At 36.3% G+C, this 18,936-nt stretch overlaps 1 protein-coding gene across 9 annotated transcripts in view; it reads right to left on the bottom strand.

Moving 5' to 3' along the window:
- The window catches only part of PHF14 (PHD finger protein 14), a 288,520-nt gene that overhangs the window by 162,626 nt on the left and 106,958 nt on the right, over nucleotides 1-18,936 (bottom strand). For all 9 annotated transcript variants that reach the window (XR_005593828.1, XR_005593827.1, XM_039523434.1 and 6 more), the window contains exon 14: nucleotides 17,170-17,338. Coding sequence is in view for 7 of the 9 variants with exons in the window: in XM_039523434.1 (XP_039379368.1) it covers nucleotides 17,170-17,338 (169 nt within the window). In the remaining 2 variants the exon portion in view is untranslated. The remainder of the gene's footprint in view (nucleotides 1-17,169; nucleotides 17,339-18,936) is intronic.

The raw sequence follows: 18,936 nt of genomic DNA, 5'->3' as shown, positions 1-18,936 counted from the left end.
ACACTGAAACTGGCAATGTTCAGATTACTTTTCAGACAAAATTATCTGGATTTAAATGGAACTGTCTACTGCTGTGGAAACAGAACAATGTCTTGAGAAGGCAAATGCTGAAGCCTTCTTTATTCTTGTAGTAGTAGTAGTAGTAGTAACAACATCATCATTCTACTTCAGTAACAAAGTAGGTGATTTTTTGTACCTTAAGCTCTATGACAGGGATACTCAGACTGAAGCTCGTGAGCTGCAAGTGGCTCTCTAATGTGTCTCTTGCTGCTCTTTGCAGCACATGATATTAAAACACTGTGTGAATTAATTATTAACCAGTCAGGATGCTTTTACTATGTTATTAACCAATTATGTTATCAGCTTGCACTAAGTTATTAACTTATTTGCTGTGAGAATATATAACTATTTCCCCTGTTGTACTGTTTAAATATGAATAGATAGTACTATAGTAAATGAAACAATAAATTCACACTACTGTAGCTCTTTCGGGTAATGTTGATTGCTAATTTGGCTCCTGAACCACTGAGGTCTGAGTATCAGTGCTCTATGATAACTTGGCACAATGAAATGAATTAAGGATGCACTGCTAACACTCAATCTAATTATCTGGTTTCTTTAAAGGAAAGTCTCTGATGTTAACAGAAGCTTCCATATGTTTGAAATAAAAAAAAAATCATGGAAAATTATGAGTTAATACAATACAGTAAACTAAAAATCCAGGCCATTCCCAATCCTGCTCCTGCTGCTTCTTCAGCATTTCCAAGATCCGTCCTTTTCTCTCTATTCCCGATAGCCAAATCTCTTGCTCAGGCCCTCATTTTATCCTTCCTTGATTACAGTAACATATTCCTCTCTGGCCTCATAAATACATACATATTTCCTCCCTCAATCCTTCAGTCCATATAAAATCCTACTGCTAAGCTCATCTTTCTTGCCTGCTGGTGTGATCTTGATTTTTCTTGATCCCTCCTTTGGCTTCCCATCTAATATTGTTGCAAATTTAAGCTTCTTGTCACCATCTTCCAAAACTCTACATAACTCTTCCCCTTCCTACTTATCCTTGTCAAACTTTGTGCTGGCCCCAAACTCTCTGGTTCATCAGCCTCATCTACCCATTGTCAGATTCTCATGCAATCAACCTTCATGCCTTCTTTTATGCAGTCCCCCTATGCATGGTATGAACTCCCTGAATTCACCTGCAAGGCCTCTATCCTTTCTGCTTTAAAGTCCCTCTTAAGGACCAACTTTTGCTGTGCTGCTTATGTGAATCAAGGTGACGTATATAAATAGTTTATTCTTCTTCTTTCCCTCAACTCCGCCTACTTGTTTGTTCTTAGAATGTGTGCTCCTAGGAGCACAGACCATCTTTACGTGTTTGGAAAGCACCTAGCACATTCTGGGCACTATTATAAGTAAATAATATATAAAATAATTATACTCCTAAATAAAAGTCCATGAAATGCTATTCCTTCACAAGTATGATTAGTAATTTTCATATCCAAATGTCTTGCTAGTGTTTATTTTTCACACATTTAAATGTGTCAAGCATGTTACATGCCAAGTTTCTGTCAAGAGCAAATTAGTACATCCAAGTTTTAAACTTCAAAAATATGGTGTTTAATAAATAGAAGAGCTTAATTGTTCAATAAAGTGACATCATCTTACAAAAAGCAAAGCCCCTAAAAAGTAAATAGAAAAAGTGTTCCAACTGTATGGAATTTAAAAAATAATTGAATACATTTTATTTGTTATAGAGTGACCTTAATGCACACTAAGTCCCAAAACACTAACTCTCTGGGTAAACATAATCTAAAGAGGTTTAAAGGGGACACTCAACTTGAAATCAAGTCAGCTACCAAAAAAAAAAAAAAAATAGTTAATACATCTACCTCTGAGTCCCTCTGCCACTTTTTGTTGTTTTGTAATCATGTATCCCTATTTTTTAAAAATGTTATCTCCTCATTATGAAAAATTCACACAACAGGAAAATGACTAGCTACACAGGAGAATTGGTGAATTGCAAAGTAAAGGCACTGAAAATAGAGAAACTTTTTCTCGCTAACCTCTTTCATTTATAGCAATCTTAGCTGAAACTTGTAAAAGAAACAGTAAAACAAATTAACATGTTTAAGAAATGATTTAAAGGGAGATCTCTTAAAGAAAAGACAGGAGAGGCAGGGACAGTTATCCAGATAAAATTAGGTGTGCAAATAATTTCTCTCTATCCTGTCAAAACATCTGACAGGGGATGAAAACAGAGGGAAGTCCTAGACTGTAGTAGTGGAACAAGTAGGCAGGGAAAGAAATGAATGAAGTCAGTCATATAGGATGTATCACATCCAGGGAGAGTTCTGAAACCCAGGAGGGCATTTATGCATTGGTTTTTGAAAAGGAGACAATGCTAAAGAAGGTGATGAGATAGAGGAGTAAAATGGCTCCACTTCCTGGAATGAGAAAATATTAGTCATACTATTTAAAATATTAAGGAGTTAGGAAGACTGCCACAGATAGAAAGACAATATTTGAGATAAGAAGTGAATAACTGGGTCAGACCAATGGTCCATCTAGCCCAGTATCCTGTCTTCCAACAGTGGCAGGTGCCAAATGTTTCAGAGGGAATGAACAGAACAGGACACGTATTGAGTGAGTTATCCCCTGTTGTCCACTTCCAGATTCTGGCAGTTAGACGCTTAGGGACTGTGCCCCTAACCATCCTGCCTAACAGCCATTCGTGGACTTTTTATTTTTAACCCAGTTATACATTTGGCTTCACAACATCCCCTGGTAATGAGTTCCACAGGCTGACTGAGCATTGGGTGAAGAAGTACTTCCTTTTGTTTGTTTTAAACCTGCTGCCTATTAAATTCATCCACAACCCCTGGTTACTGTGTCATGTGAAGAGGCTAAATAACACTTCCCTCTTTACTTTCTCGACATCATTCATGATTTTATATATTTCTATCATACCTCCACCCCTATTAGACATTTCTTTTAGAAGCTAAACAGTCCAGTCTTTCTAACCTCTCCTCAGATGGAAGCTGTTCCATACTCCTAATCATTTTTCTTGCCCTTCTCTGTACTTTTCAAATTTTCATCCCTTCCCCCTTTTTTTGTTTTTGTTTTTTAGATGGGATGATCAGAACTTCATGCCGTATTCAAGGGATAGGCATACTATGGATTTATATAGTGACCTTATAATATTTTCTGTCACATTATCTATCCCTTTCTTAATGTTTCCCAACAAATTCTTGGGAGGAGCCCACTATTTACCTCTCTCTCGTAAATGTTGACCATTTACTCCTATCCTTTGTTTTCTGTCTTTTAACCAGTTACTGTTCAATGAGAGGACCTTCCTTCTTATCCCATGACTGTTTACTCTGCTTAAGAGCCTTTGGTGAGAGTTGTCAAATACTTTCTAAAAGTCCAAGTACACTGTATCCACTGGATTGCCTTGTCCACATGTTTCTTGACATCTTCAAAAAATTCTAATATATTGGTGAGACGTGTTCCCTTTACAAAAACTGTGTTGATTCTTCCAACATATGATGTCCATCTATGTGTCTGATAATTCCATTCTTTACTACAGTTTCAACCAATTTGCCTGGCACTGAAGTTAGGCTTCCCAGCCTGTAATTGGCAGGATTGCCTCTAGAGCCTTTTTAAAAAATGGGTGTTACATTAGCTATCTGCCAGTCAGCTGGTAATACAGAGGCTGATTAAAGCAATAGGTTATATACCACAGTTAGTATGGTGACATATTACTGTTTAATCTATCAATTTGTTCCAAAACCTCCTCTACTGACATCTCAATCTGGGACAGTTCCTCTAATTTGTCACCTAATGAGAATGGCTCAGGTATGGGAATGGCTCTCACATCCTCTGCAGCGAAGACAGAAACAAAGATTTCATTTAGCTTCACCGCAGCGGCCTTTCTTTGAGTGCTCCTTTAACACCTCAATTGTTCAGTGGCTCCACTGATCGTTTGGAAGATTTCCTGCTTCTGATGTACTTAAGAACAATTTTGCTGTTAGTTTTTGTTTCATTAGTTGTGCTTTAAAGTCTTCTTTGGTCTATTTAATTATACTTTTACATTTGACTTGCCAGAGATTATGCTCCTATTTTCCTCATAAGGATTTGCCTTCCAATTTTTTAAGGATGCCTTTTTGCTTCTACCCACCTCTTTTACTTTGGTGTTTAGCCATGGTGCATTTATTTGGTCCTCTTACGATTTTTTTTTATTTGGAGTATACATTTAGTTTGAGCCTGTATTACGTGTTTTTAAAGAGTTTCCATGCAGCTTGTAGGCATTTTACAGTTGTTTTAAGACTATACCTTTTAACTTCCATTTAACTAGCTTCCTTATTTTTGAAGTTAAATGCATCACGGGTGCATTTCTTTGGTGTTTCCCTTTCTGCAGTGATGTGAAATTTAATTACATTAGGGTTGCTATTATCGAGCAGTTCAGCTATATTTACCTCTTGGCTCTGTGCTTTGGACTAGATGAAGAATTGCCTCTCCCCTTGAGGGTTCCAGGACTAGCTACTCCAAAAATTAGTCGTTTATGGTGTCTAAAATAATGGGCCTACTGCTGCCAACCCCGCCCTCACGAGGGGGAAGGGTGGACCTCTGCTGACACATTTTGTGCCCAAAGGGGGCTGTGCTGCCACTGCTGGGGGGAAGAAGGTTGCCCCCTGCTGCATGACTGCCTATACCATGCTGAGCTGGAAGGGGACAGGGGCAAGACCATGGGGTTGGAGCCCTGGGCCCTTTCTCTCGCCCTGAGTTCTGGTTTTGCATCTTGAAGTATTTTTCATTTTTTGATTCTCTGGTGCTTGGCAAGTATGCTGCTTTGATTAAATTGGCACCACAAGCTATGTATTCTTTTCTGTCTGGTGATTAACAGTGGAAATCCAGGCAGTACTACTCTGTAGACATCATTGCTTGTATTCCTGTGTGCAAACAGTATTGGTTTGCAAAACTACAGCTGTATGGTTTTGCTGTGGGGGTTTAATCAGTTGTTTAAGCTGGTCCAAGAGTTCACTTTCATATAGAAGAATGGTTTACATTACACGGTCAAATAATTTTAGCAACATTTTTATTGGAGGGTTTTTATAAGGAGACCATGGAGAAGAATAACCTCAGTTTCCAAGAAAGGGCTCAAGATTAGACTAAATACAGTCAAGAAGACACTGTGCAGTGAACATAACTGGTATGCTTTTCCTGTTAAGCTTGAATCTGGCGTGTTTTGCTTCACACTTTAGCACTAATATAGCAATTCTTCACTCATAATTCCAGAGATTCCTTAATATGTGTTCAATTCTGTAATTGCATATTGTCGCTGGGAAATAGTTGTAATCATGAGACCAACTTAAAAGCCCTAGTTAAGAGAAAAATTATCTTTGATTTAATTCTGTTTAAAAATGGAAAATAGGTATTCTACAGATGGTATCACACAAGAATTAAAATATTTTGAGTGAAGGCAAAAACATCAATGCAGACACTAGGTGGCATACTTGCTCAATACAGATAAAATGTCTGCCACTTTGCTGTTGAACAAAACATATATAACCATGTCCAATTCAGAACTACCCAGTATATTTCTCCAAAATAATTCTTTCATTTTCCAGAAAATAGGCAGTAATAAAAAGGGAAGTGCCAAACAAAAAAAAAATGCCAGTAAATCAAAAAATGATTAAAAAGACATACAAGCATAATTACAGAGAATTACAGCCCCCCAGGATTTGTTTGGTTGTCATTCTCTTGAAAATTTAGGCTTTATGTAGAAGTGAATTTTGCAATACTTCTGTCATTATGCCATTACAGAGGAGTACTATCTGTGTGAATTTGTTTATAAGCAGTGTATTTAGTGCATTACACGTGTTACTGTTTCTCAAACAACAGAAAACATGCAATATATTTATCATAGAAATTTAATGTAAAGAGTTAATTACAAAATGTTTTTGTTTGCCAGAACTTTGTTATACAATTTTTAGTATCTTTGTCTTTGGTGAAACTATACCAGAGGATTCTAATACCTCAGGTTTGTCATTTTTGAAACTCTAGTGACATTTTTTGGAGTTCCTTGATTTGCGTGCACAGTATAAGAAGTCAACTTTTCAGCAATGTCCAAATGGGATTTTAGTAATTTATAGGATTAACACTTTGCCCTAAACTGTCAGATTTAGATACTTATACCAATCAAGATGGTAACAAATATTTGCATATAAAGAAGGTGGGAATTCTGAGAGAACAGGTTTTTACTTATTGAAGACTACTAGGAATTTTTAAAACAAGGAATCCTCTCAAAAAATTCCAGTTCTCGAAAAACAGAGGCAGAAAGAGGAAAATTAAAACTGGAAGAGAAAAGTGGTTTCCAGTAACTGGTAAGTGAATAGCCTATTTATGGAAATTTGCCACAGCAGATTAATGATTTTTCATATAATGTATTCTATACACTTACACTTATTTACAAATTTCACTACCTGAACAACAACTTTGTTCTTTTTTTTTTTTGCACACTTAGATTTCTTCATGCTTGTGCCCATTTTGAAACTGAAAAGATGACATGTTAAAGATCACCATTTTATCCTCTTTTAATACATTCCGCTACCATAAGGCACTGCAACAGAGCCATATCTCCTTCATCTTAACATACTCTCCCCCTCAGCCTAGTGTAGCAAAAGCTCAGGCCAAACCGAAGTCTGGTATCTACAAAGCAGCACAGGCTCACTCAGTTACTGGATTGGCTGACATATGAGGCAGACCTGCTGACAGTCTCTGGGTAAAGATAAAAGGGGTAAAAAGCAAGGATGATGCCATGGGTCTACGTTAGACTACCTAACAAGGTAGATGAGGCTTTTTTAAAAAAAATAACTAACAAAAATCATCCAAAGCACAGGACTTGGTGATGATGGGGGACTTCAACTATCCAGATATCTGTTGGGGAAATAATGCAGCAGAGTACAGATTATCCAACAAGTTTTTGGAATGCACAGAGACAACTTTTTATTACAGAAGGTACAGAAAGCAACTAGGGGAGAGGCTGTTCAAGATTTGAATCTGACAAACAGGGAGGAACTGATTGAGAATCACAAAGTAAATATGAGTGAACAATGTAACAGTTGCAAAAAAAGCAAACATAATTCCGGGATGTATCGGCAGGAGTGTTGTAAGCAAGACACAAGACATAATTCTTCCACGCTACTCTACACTAATAAGGTTTCAACTGGAGTACTGTGCCCAATTCTGGGCACCACGCTTTGGGAAAGATGTGGACAAATTGGAGTGACAAAAATGATTAAAGGTCTAGAAAACATAGCCTTTGAGGAAAGATTGAAAAAATTGAGTTTGTTTAGTCTGAAGGAAAGAGGACTGAGGGGGGAAATGATAACAGTCTTCAAGTATGTAAAAGATTGTTATAAATAGGAGAGTGATAAATTGTTCTCCATATCCACTGAGAATAGGACAAGTAGTAATAGGCTTAAATTGCAGAAAGGAAGATTTAGGTTAGACGTTAGGAAAAACTCACTAACTATAAGGGTAGTTAAGCACTGGAACAAATTACAAAGGGAGGTGTGGAATCTCTGTCTCTGGAGATTTTTAAGGACAGATTTGACAAACACATGTCAGAGACTGTCTCTAGATAATACTTAGCCCTGCCTCACTACAGGGGACTATCTAGATGACCTATCAAGGTCCCTTCTAGTCCTACATTTCCATGATTTTATAGTTACCATTTTATTAATAACATATTGTACGATCATTTACGTAATTTTACATTCAGTGCTGTATAAGAACATTTCATTTTATGAAGTTCTTTCTATGCTTTTGAGTTTTGAAATACTGCTGATTATTTTGCTTGGAGTTGTGCTGTTAAATGTTGGATAGCTAAGTATTAAGCAGAATGTCCAAAATAATAGGAAGAGCTATTACTAAGATGCTCATTTTGAAATGTCATATTTAAATTAAATGACCAATTATTCTGAATAGTTTCAGACGGCCAGATTTTTTGTTTTATCACACAGAATTGACAAATACAGATTAGAATGTTTTATAATTATTTGTTATAATGCTTCATGGAACACTGAAGCGTATATTCAAAAGGAGCTTTATTTTAGTGGTCCCTTCTCTAGTCATCATCTATTCAGAAATAATATCTATGACATCTCATAATTAAATCACAGAATGGGTAAGTGGAAAGAAATTGGGTAGAAATGCTTCCGTTAAATACAACTAGAGTCAAGATAACAATCATGTTTATCTTAGTAAACCCGAACAGAAAACCATTCTCTCCACTACCATCTTTCTTCCATACTCTGAACAGAAATGAACAATATTAATTCACTCTAAGAAATAGTATTTATTTGTAAATTAAAAACAATGCACACAAAAGCTTCCTGTGATGAATACCACTTATAATGCAAGTGCTTTGTGTAATTTTTTTAATTGATTTACTTAGAGTGAAAGCCTCTAGAAGCAAGGACCTTTTCTCCCCTATGATCTGAACAATACACACAGCAACACTCCAACAAATAAAAATAATTTACTTTATAAAAAAAATATACAGTCTTTTCACTGGAATTTTATGCAATGGAATTACACAATTTGTATATAATTGTGTAGTTAGTGCAATATAATTTTGATGGTAAAAGATCAGTCACTTTTGTTTAAACCATGGAACAAATGAGTCACTTCTCAAAATGATGTTACACAACACTTTTCCCTCCACTATAATACTGGATGGATGTTTTCTTTCCAGTCAAATGCATTAAAACAGTGCTTGGCTGGAAAATATGTTCATGATTAAAGTTCTGAACCTGCATTGAGCTTATGTGGATGCAAGCATCTGCACACAGAGAGTTCACTGCAGGACAATATGTCCAGCAGCACAATATTCCTGAACAACATTAAGAGATATACTGACTGACAAGGAAGCCACTTCCTACATGTGGATTTTCTCTAGAAGTCTCCAGAAGTCCTGAATCCCATCATGTAAAGTCACTGCTTTAGAAGATATAACTGCAGATGGAATTACTTTAAGTAAACAAAGCTTTTTTCCTTCCAACCTTTACACTTCCAGATAATTATCATATATGGTAGGCAAATAATATTTTGTGAGATTCTAAAGGAAAGTGATTATTATATCTAACCTTAATTCACTAATACACTTTACCACTATTCAGATTATGCAAACAGATTATATTTAAGAAAGTTTATTCCCCGGTAAAGTCAGGACAGATTTTAATACAATTATTTTACTGAACAGACTGTCTACAGTCTGACAATCAGCTAGATTAGTGAGACAGACCAACTGGCTCAGAAAAAAAAATAGATCATCTTATTTGCTCTTTTTTATTTGAAGAGAGCAAAGCAACTTGACATTTAAAGTTTGTTGTTTTGGGTTTTTTTCAAATTGGGTGACATCTCATTAATAAATGATCTCAATAACAAGAGCATATGTAGTTAAGCTAGATAATTAGGATCCAGCCCATTTAATTTATATAAGAAGACTGTAAAGCACGTCATTTGTCTTCATACAGATTTCGATAAACAAAATATACAGAACTATATACATTATATAGTAAATATTTCTAACATTTCTTATGGAAGTTCCGTGTGCAAAAATTCTGAGATGTATATGTGTTACAAGAATAAGCAGATCACTAAATATGGCTAGGGGAAATACATCATCAATTCTCACTTTTTCCATTTAAATTGTTCAGCTATATATAAAACTTTACTTTAGATTATTGTTTTTTTCTAATGAAGATTAACATTAGGTGTAACTAAATATAGAGATCACATGGTTTGTGGAGGTTTTATTTTCCATTTCTTAGTTTTATAATGTGAATCAACTTTGTAAAATTCTAAACAGCGTTAATTTAAAGGATTTTTTAAAATTATTTGAATTGTGGAAGCATCAGCAATAAGTTAATTTCTTTGTTCACATACAGTCCTTTCCACAGCAGTTTGCAAACTGAGGGCTGATCTGCTGAACACTTATACTCCTTTATTTACTCTGGCCCTGATTCAGGGAAGAATTGAAATATGTGCTTAAATTATCCTTATTTAAGAAGGCTGTTAAGCATATGCTTACGTGCTCTTCCTGAATAGGGAGGCTCTCCTAAATCAGGGTACTGAGAAGTTCTGTTGAGCTCAATGGTTACTCATACATGCGTTTGCAGGACTAGGCTTCAAGATGACTTACAAGTAGTTTCAAGCACTACACCTGCCCCTGGGACCCCATCATCTTCTGTGGCTTTACCATCAAACGTTCCTGTATTTTTCTGTCCCCACTCCTGTGTGGTAGACTAATGCTGACAGCAAGCCAAAATGTCTGATTGTGCAAGGGGAACAGTGAAACAACTGTCAAAATGTACAATGGAAATTGACAAAAATAGAGGAAAAACTCTTTGTTTTTAGTTATAGTAATATCAGTTGCTGCTTGTAACACCAGTAGGTAAAAAAATTCCATGCAGCAGTGTCAATTTTAATCTTATTTTAAATCTTAATAAGCTGTACCCTCTGCATAGTAACAACCTGAATGGCAGAATTTACTCCCTACCTCCTCATTTCTACTTAATCATGTGAATTTCTTTATTCAAATATCCTACAAAATATTCTGAAAATAGAGACAATGTGAATCGAGGTTCTGAACGGGCTAATTCTTTACATCTGATCAAGTGTCTACACACAGTACTTTAAAAAGCACTATCAAATAAAAATCCAAACATTTTAAACAGCATTGGAATAGAAGGCGGCAACCAACTGTAAGACGGAGAAATATGATCCTGATATAAAAAAAAGTTGCTTTAACACCGACTGCTTCCATCTCCCCACTTCACTTCTCATAATTCCCAATTCCAGGTGGAAAGGAAGTTCTTAGTATCCCTTACAAATGGAGTTGTAAGTATTGGCACATTTCTGCTCCCACCCCAACCATCATCACTCTGAGCATCATTGCTCTGACATAAGACTAGATCGGAATACATTCTGAATAACTAAACAAATATACTAACTGAAAAAGGAATTGCTATTAAACGTTCTCTGCCTCCCGCCTTTACACCCAATACTCTAAGCCACTGGTTCCGAAACTGTGGGGTGCACCCCCCCTAGGACTAGAGGGCTAGATGAAATAAGGGCAGAGCTGGGCTGGGGCAGAGTGGAGGAATGATCATGGGGGAGTGCAGCAGGGCCTGGGCCAGCCCCCACAGGGGGCAGAGGGAGGGAGCGCCACCCAGCCCCGCTCCGCCCCTAGCCACAGTTCCACTCCACCGCCTGCTCTGCTCCCAGCCCAGCTCTGGCCCCAGCTGCAGCTCCGCTCCATCCCCAGCTCCACTCTGCTCCCAGCCTCAGCCACAGCTCCACTCCACCCCCAGCCTGGCCCCAACCCAGCTCCACTCCACTCCCATCCCCAGTTCTGCCCCCAGCTCAGTCTTCAGCCCAAGCTCCTCTGCTGAGCCAACTGTGCAGTAAAGGAGTGGGGGTGTGGACAGATTCCATTACTGGTAAGAGGTGCCATGACAGGAAAAGTTTGGGCACTACTGCTCTAAGATAAGTGTATTGCTCAGAATTCCCACCAGTTCAGTAATGGATTGTGAATCTATCTTTTGTACATGCTGATCCAGAATACGGCCAACAGAGCACCTCATTCACAGTTTAACTTCTGCTTTAGGGAGCTTAGATAGTCTCAGTCCAGATATAAGGATGAAAATGGTTAAAGGCTTGAGGAGAAACTGAAAAGAATGTTTAGAGAGATGATGAATAAGAGGAAACATACAAAATGTCCCTATTTAGCTTCTCACATAATGCAAGAACAAAGGGAATCAGAAACTGAAAGGCAGCAGTTAAAGTGGATAAAAGAAAACACCTTTTCTCCTAAAAAAATGTTAATAATTAACCTACAGAACTCACTGGTCCAAAGCATCACTGAATGTAGAAGCTTAGAAAGATTAGAAAAAGGAGAAGACATAGATAAGCAAAAATCCACGATGTTTGGCAGGATGAAACATCTATTATGGCACATAATACCTCCCCCCCCTTTTTTTTTTTTAACTATGGGGTGAAGTATGTTTTACTGGTAAGACCCTCCTGTGTTGCTTTTTACACATTTTTACTGTAAAATTCCTGGCTTTTACAAAAAGCTATTATTCAGTTTTTTACTCGTTTTGACCTGAATTTCAGACTGCTCAAAAATATGAAAATACTGATTAAGTTAAGAAAACTCCAGTACTTTACATTACGTAGATGTGTTTATGTTAATGAATTAGTCTAAGTGTAAATATAAGGCTGTCTGTTAAAATAAGACAATGTATTGGAAGATACTTACAGATGTGTATGTGTACATCAGTGCTTCAGTCCTTAAAAAAAAATTTAAAAGTGCCAAAACCTACCAGACCCAGCTCTCTGTTCCCAGCTCACTAACCTGGGCATCAGCTTAACCACCATCTCTCCTTTCAGGATGGGCCTGACGTGGGCCTGGAAGTGGAAGAGATGAGGGAGGCGAGCATGCAATTTCTTCACACTGCCTCCTCCACCTCTTGTGGTCCTACTCCAGAAAGAGAGATGGCAGCTCAGTTACCTTGGCCACCCACATTACCAAGCTGCCATCTCTCCTTTTGGAGCAGGGACCAGGATCCAGAAGTCGTCTTATTTTTCTCAAATTGTTCCTTTTCTTTTGTCTTCCATATATTAATCCTGATATTTACCCAGAAAACTGTGACGTTAATTTTCTTGCACTAATTTTCACCTTTTTAAAGTTTGTATATTTCTTGGGAAATTTAAAAAATAATAAAAACAAGAATATAGGGCCTTGGTTACTGGCCACTCTCAGGGACAGGTTTCTGCTCTAGATATCAATGGTCTAATCGGGTATAGTAATTCCTGTATTTTTACCTTCCTATAAATGCACATTATTTATGTCACACAGTTAATAAGGTTTTTTTTTTAAGTTGATAATTAACAAGTGCTTTATATTATCTTCTTTATGTTACATATACTACCATCTTGCCCTTAGTAACAGCTAATTCAACATCACCACTATTTATACTGTAATGCTTGGAGGGCCCAATCAATCATGGATCAAGACATCATTGTACTGGGCACTGTACAAACACAAAACAAAAAGCCAGCCCCTGCCTGACATGTTGTTTTAATTATTACATACATACTTTAGCAGTTGCCTGATTTTGTAAAACATTAGGCTTATATATAAGTTCTGAAAAGTTAAAGTGAGTGTTGGTAAACAGTAGGAATTAACTATGATAAATCATTGCAGTGAAATGTAGCCATATAAATTTCAATGTGAAACTTACTTTGTGGACTTCACTAAGTGGCAAAAAAGACACTTCTTTTCAATTGCGTAACCTCGACGATTTTAGCTTAACATAAATGGAAAATCCATTAACACTCATGGGGACACAGCTTAACACCTTTATAATCACACTAGCTGCTTGTGTCGTAACCTAGGGCTTGTCTACACTTAAAATGCTGCATCAGCTTCTCCTGTAGGCATACGTAATCCCGAAAGAAAAATTCTCCCATCGACCTAGTGCTGTCTACACTGGGGGTTAGGTCAGTTTAGCTGCATCATTCAAGGGTGTGGTTTTTTCACATCCCTGAGCAATGTACCTACCTAATTTCCTAGTGTAGACCAGGTTCTAGGTTCCAGGCTACACACATGGTAAGGGAGGTTTTCAATAATTTTTCAAACTGAGCTTAATGAATTGGGGGGGGGGGGGAACTCTGGGGAATGGGAAAGGTAGAGGTCTGAAGGTCATGAAGTACATTATTTATGCTTTGTCAATAGTTTCACAATTATATCTAATTAAGTGGGAAGCAGCTCCACTTCAACATCTAAATACATATTCAATGTAATAAACTAATTATCATCACCAGATATTTTTTCTCCCTCATGCATGGTTGATAATTAAACCAGGAGTGTTAAAAGAGGTTAACATGAATAAAAAAAGAAAAGATGGACAGTAGGAGTTGATTCTCTTTGTTCCAAGGACAATTCTTTTTTTAAGATGTACAGCAGCGCTATGTCCACAGAAAGCATTATTCACATAATAAAATCAACATAATCATCACAAGATGGGCAAGGCATCTGGTGAATCAACTTTAAAAATTTATGGAGAAGGAAATATATGGTTTGTATCTGTTTGCCACAACAGGTTCACAGATTCAGCTTAAGACTGTCTCCACTTCACAGGATTTTCTTCAAGGTTTATCCAACAGGACAGAAGTTAAAGATCAAATCACTGAGGCCAAGAATTGAGTCGACATGCATCAGAAATTACAATCTGTACTGAAAGGGCTCTGAGATAAAGTTGAAGATTAGCAAAATCAGAGTAGGAGGAATAACTACTGAATTACCAGCATCTCCAAAAGCATGGAAAAGGGAAACAATTAAGTCTTAAAACTAAGAGATTACAGAATGGTGAAACTGTATCATGTGGTGTGAGATACTGAATGCATCACAGAGCACAGTCTCTTAAACTTACATAATAGTAACATTCAAGGTCAACAGTGACAAACTTTCTTTGATTCTACATGAAAAGGAATAACTGTGAAAAATACGGAATATGAGAGAGACAGACTTTGGGTAAATTGGAGAGGCTGTAAGATATTTCTGCACTTTGAAGGGCAAAGATGACATCAACTGCTTGGAGGGGGGGAAGGACAGGTCAGACAAGTTCTGTTTTATTTTATACTCTGAGGGTTTGTCTACATGGTGTGGCAATACACACTACGAAGGTATGATTTCTAAAGAGTACTAAGGAGTTGTGCATTAACTGGTCTGTGTAGACCCTGCTGGTCTGCACTAAAAGTTGCCTAAGGCACCTTAACACACAACCAAGGATCCCAAAATGCTTTGCAAACATTAATTAAACTTAGCCTCACCCTCATGAGGCTTAGCCACATTTTTCAGATGAGGAAATTGAGGAAGAGTAAGATTAAGTGATTCGGCAGAGTATCTGTCACAGCTTGAAACAAAAAAAATCTCCCAATTTTAGTCTTGTGCCTTTGCCACAAATCCATCTTTCCCTCAAATAATCAATTTTTTCACAATGGTGTTCAGGATTTACAGCTGTAATAGTCACCAGAGGGAGTGTGGAGAGGGGAATGAAAAATCTGATTCAGACTCCTCCCTGGGATTAGGAGCCACTACTCCTATGTCCTTTCATTGCTTGATTCTTTAAGCCTTAACACATTAAAGCATTCAAAATTAGGGTGACATTTAAAAAAAATAAGATGATTTAATTTCATTAAGATGATTTCGAGAGCATATCAGTCAGAAATGGAACTTTCCTTCAAGCTGAAGAAACTTTTATCTTCTTCCTATGCAAAGAGGCTCTTTGGTTTATTCATGTGGCCTCACATCCTGGCCTTGTCATTCCTATAGGCTGAATTGAATTAGCCCCTTTGTCTTGAATGATTCTTAAAGTTCTTCCTAACTGCTGGAACAGGAAAGGGAAGCATTCCTTGGATTGGAGCTCAAAATTTTGGCAACAGGTTCTGCAGGTCAAAAAACAATCCCAATGTGAAGATTCTGGTATGGATAAAAACTTCCAACGATCATAAGAATTCATAGCTTAACCCCATCAAAGGTTAGCTGGACAACATGGGGTGGTATTTGTAAGCAAAGCATAATGGGACTCCAAAGCAGATTGCTTTAAGAAAAACTAGTAAAGCCATGTAATAAACAATGGATATGGCTAGTCTGAGACCGGGCGGGGGGGGAGGGGGGCGCGCAGGGTGTTATTTTGGGTATATCTTTTGGGAGATGAATCATAGTTCATACACAACCTAAGGGTCGCAGACACCACACAGCCCCAAACCTGACAGGTGAGAGACTAAAGGACTGTATTCTAGAAAAAAAATTATACCTTTGACTGTATTTATGGACATTTTCTCAAGTTCTCTGTTAATCTTGTTATGCAGTATTATATTATAATGAAAAATCCAATAAAAGCCTTTAATTAGAAACATATAGGAAAACAAATCTTGAAGGATCGGAGTGTGGTGGAGAATGATAAGAGAATACAGTAATGATTAATAGTAGCTCTGCTTTCAAGGAAGTGACCTACAGGTTTTTTTCTTTGCCAGTAAAAAAAACAAACAAACAAAATTTCTGTTTATTAAAAGCATCCAATAATGGTGGTTTTTTTGTTAGTTTGTTTATGGTGGTGGTCGGGGGTGGAGGGGTTGAGAGCACGAGCACTGAAAAGTATATTATTAGAAACACAGTCTAAAGCATGTTAAAGCGTAAATAAAATTGTGCAAAATGGAACATATAGAGGTTCAAATTATAAATGATAAATATATAATGACATTACATAATGTTTTTGAGACATACCAAAAAAATTTAAACTATTGTTTTTATCCCCTCTGCCATGGCTGTTAGAGGAATCCATTACACTAACTGTGAAAATCACATTTTTATAAACACACACACACACACACACACACGTAAAATTAATCAATTTATTATCTTTTTAATAATATAGCAGGTAATATCAAATTGATTACTTTAGCAAAGTATCCTTTAGAACTTATCTCCAGTACCAAAATATCACTACTTCTTCTATTACCAAGTATGGTGAAGAACCAAGTTAAAATAATCTGTACAATGCAACTTTGACTATTTCTCACTTTAAAAAAATTAAAATATACCCAAGTGTATAAAATAAACCCAAGTGACACCCTTTGACACTGAAGACCTCTGTTTTCCCTCAAGACAGGAAATAGAAAAGGTGTAATCTTCTTCTATATTGTCTCAGAGAAACCACCATTAGGCCAGAGAACATATGTCAAAATATAAAAATTTCTGGCTGTTACCTACCTGTGTTAAATTTTACTTTATTTGACTAGGCAACTTACAGTTTAGGGAAAGCTTGATCTACCATTCTTTGAGGTACACAGTTACCAGCATTATTATTTTAGGTACTTCCTCAGAAGTCAAGTAAATCACATTTTTGAGACAAAAAATTAAGTATCTAATAAACGGAGAAAATAGTTTTTACAACCATATTAGAATGTCATAGGTTGTCATTATTTAAATACAGGGCTAATTCATCGTACTCTAAAGGTCCCAATTTTACAGATACTAAGCTAAATAATTATGAATATGACCTATACTATGACAATTAAGTTGTCATTTACCGTGTTTCTGATTGGAATCTTCTTTGGTTCTGGTGGCACATCCTGTGGAACAAATTTCACTGGTTCTTTAATCTGCCTCCTTGATCTCTTGGTCCCATCTGGTAAGGTTTCCATGGCAATATCTGCTTCCATGTCACTGCTGCCTGCCTGGTCACACTCTGAGCACTGCCTGGAAGAGAAAGATTTTATATGGACAACAGCGACCACAAAGCAGAAATAAAATATTTTGGTAAAAATACAACACAAAAACAAAACAATTCCACAAAAATATTAGGTAATTTTCTCAAAATAACAAATATTCAAATAGCTGCTCTTGCCAGATACACGGCCTATTTTATTTATTTATTCATGTCATTTAAGTCATTTGGGATCTAAGACTCATTGGAAGCACTCTTTCATATTTAGGAAAGACATTTTTTCTACTATTTCACCATTTTTTAATCCGACCCCTATCGATCTTGAATCTATTCATTATTGTAGCTGCTGCAGCCTCTAATCTCTGCCAATGACACACTGTGCGGAATTTGCTCTCTGTAGGTAGCTTTTTACTGACAGACTAGCAAGAAGGGTTTCCTCTGACAATCAACAGATCATTTTAAAGATGGTGGACAATTCAATTCACACTAGATACATTTTTTTTAAAGTCTAGAAGATATTAAAAGACAAATGAAGATGTATATCATGTGAAGTGCATATTAGCAATTTTTTTATATTCAGATGAAAAACCCCATGTTGTATTTCCAAAACATTATAAATTCGTGGTCAGAACTTCAAAAGTAAGCAAGTGCTAATGTATGCTATTAACAAGCTTCATGAAAGAAATTAACAAAATGTGAAGTCATCTTCATATGTTCTCATATGCAGAACAAAATAATATACGTCATACCAAGATGTTAGGTCATAAATGCAGATGTCCCTAACATATGGGACTCAAATTTCACGTTTACCTGTTAATATCAGTGACATCAAATTAAATTTGAAGTCCTTTTTTGATTATACTAAAATACACTGTTCAATGCATTTTACTGCAAATCTTACCTAAATCCTACCATCAGCAGCAATTTTTACATTTCCCAAAAACTATATTTTAAATATTGGTTAATGAAATTATTATAAAATTTCCTGGAATAGTATGCCAACTATTAAATAACAAAATTTAAATTTTAAATTAACATACAAACTTTGATAATAATTTAAATGAAGTCGCAGAACTTGTTTCAGCAAGAAATAAAAATGTGTACTTTGTTATTCATCTATAAATATATTTTTATATGGTCTGAAGATAAGGAGGTGTGCTAACTTGCTGCCTATAAAAAACTGAATTTTTGCAACACAATTCCAGATTATAAAAAGTCAAATGAAATTTTCTTTAAAAAAATTAAATATTAAAAGCGAATGTTTAAAAACAAAATTTAACTATGGCATATTTACCATAAATGATCTGGATGCTTTTTTTATCATGAGGAAAGGAAATGTTTACAAAGTTGAGCCTAAAATAGGTTTAACAAAAACAGCTATGCTGCTATGAATTTCAATGCAAACAAAGGCATTATTAAGTAATGTAAGGAATTGAAAAACATCAGTGCTATTGTGTTTTGAAAAGAGAATGCTGAACAATAATATATTTAATTTAATTCAAATACCAGTGCTTTTTCAAGTCAACAAAGCTGAATTACAGTAGATATGCCACACATTGTATTAAGACTCACAATACTCTTACTAAAACATACTATTAACAAAGGTTGCTGTTTAATTTGTGATTTACAC

The sequence above is a fragment of the Mauremys reevesii genome, linkage group 2, assembly GCF_016161935.1.
Source record: "Mauremys reevesii isolate NIE-2019 linkage group 2, ASM1616193v1, whole genome shotgun sequence".
Taxonomy (NCBI): domain Eukaryota; kingdom Metazoa; phylum Chordata; order Testudines; family Geoemydidae; genus Mauremys; species Mauremys reevesii.
Note: the sequence above shows the minus strand (reverse complement) of the source record. Positions and strands in the feature narration are given on the sequence as shown.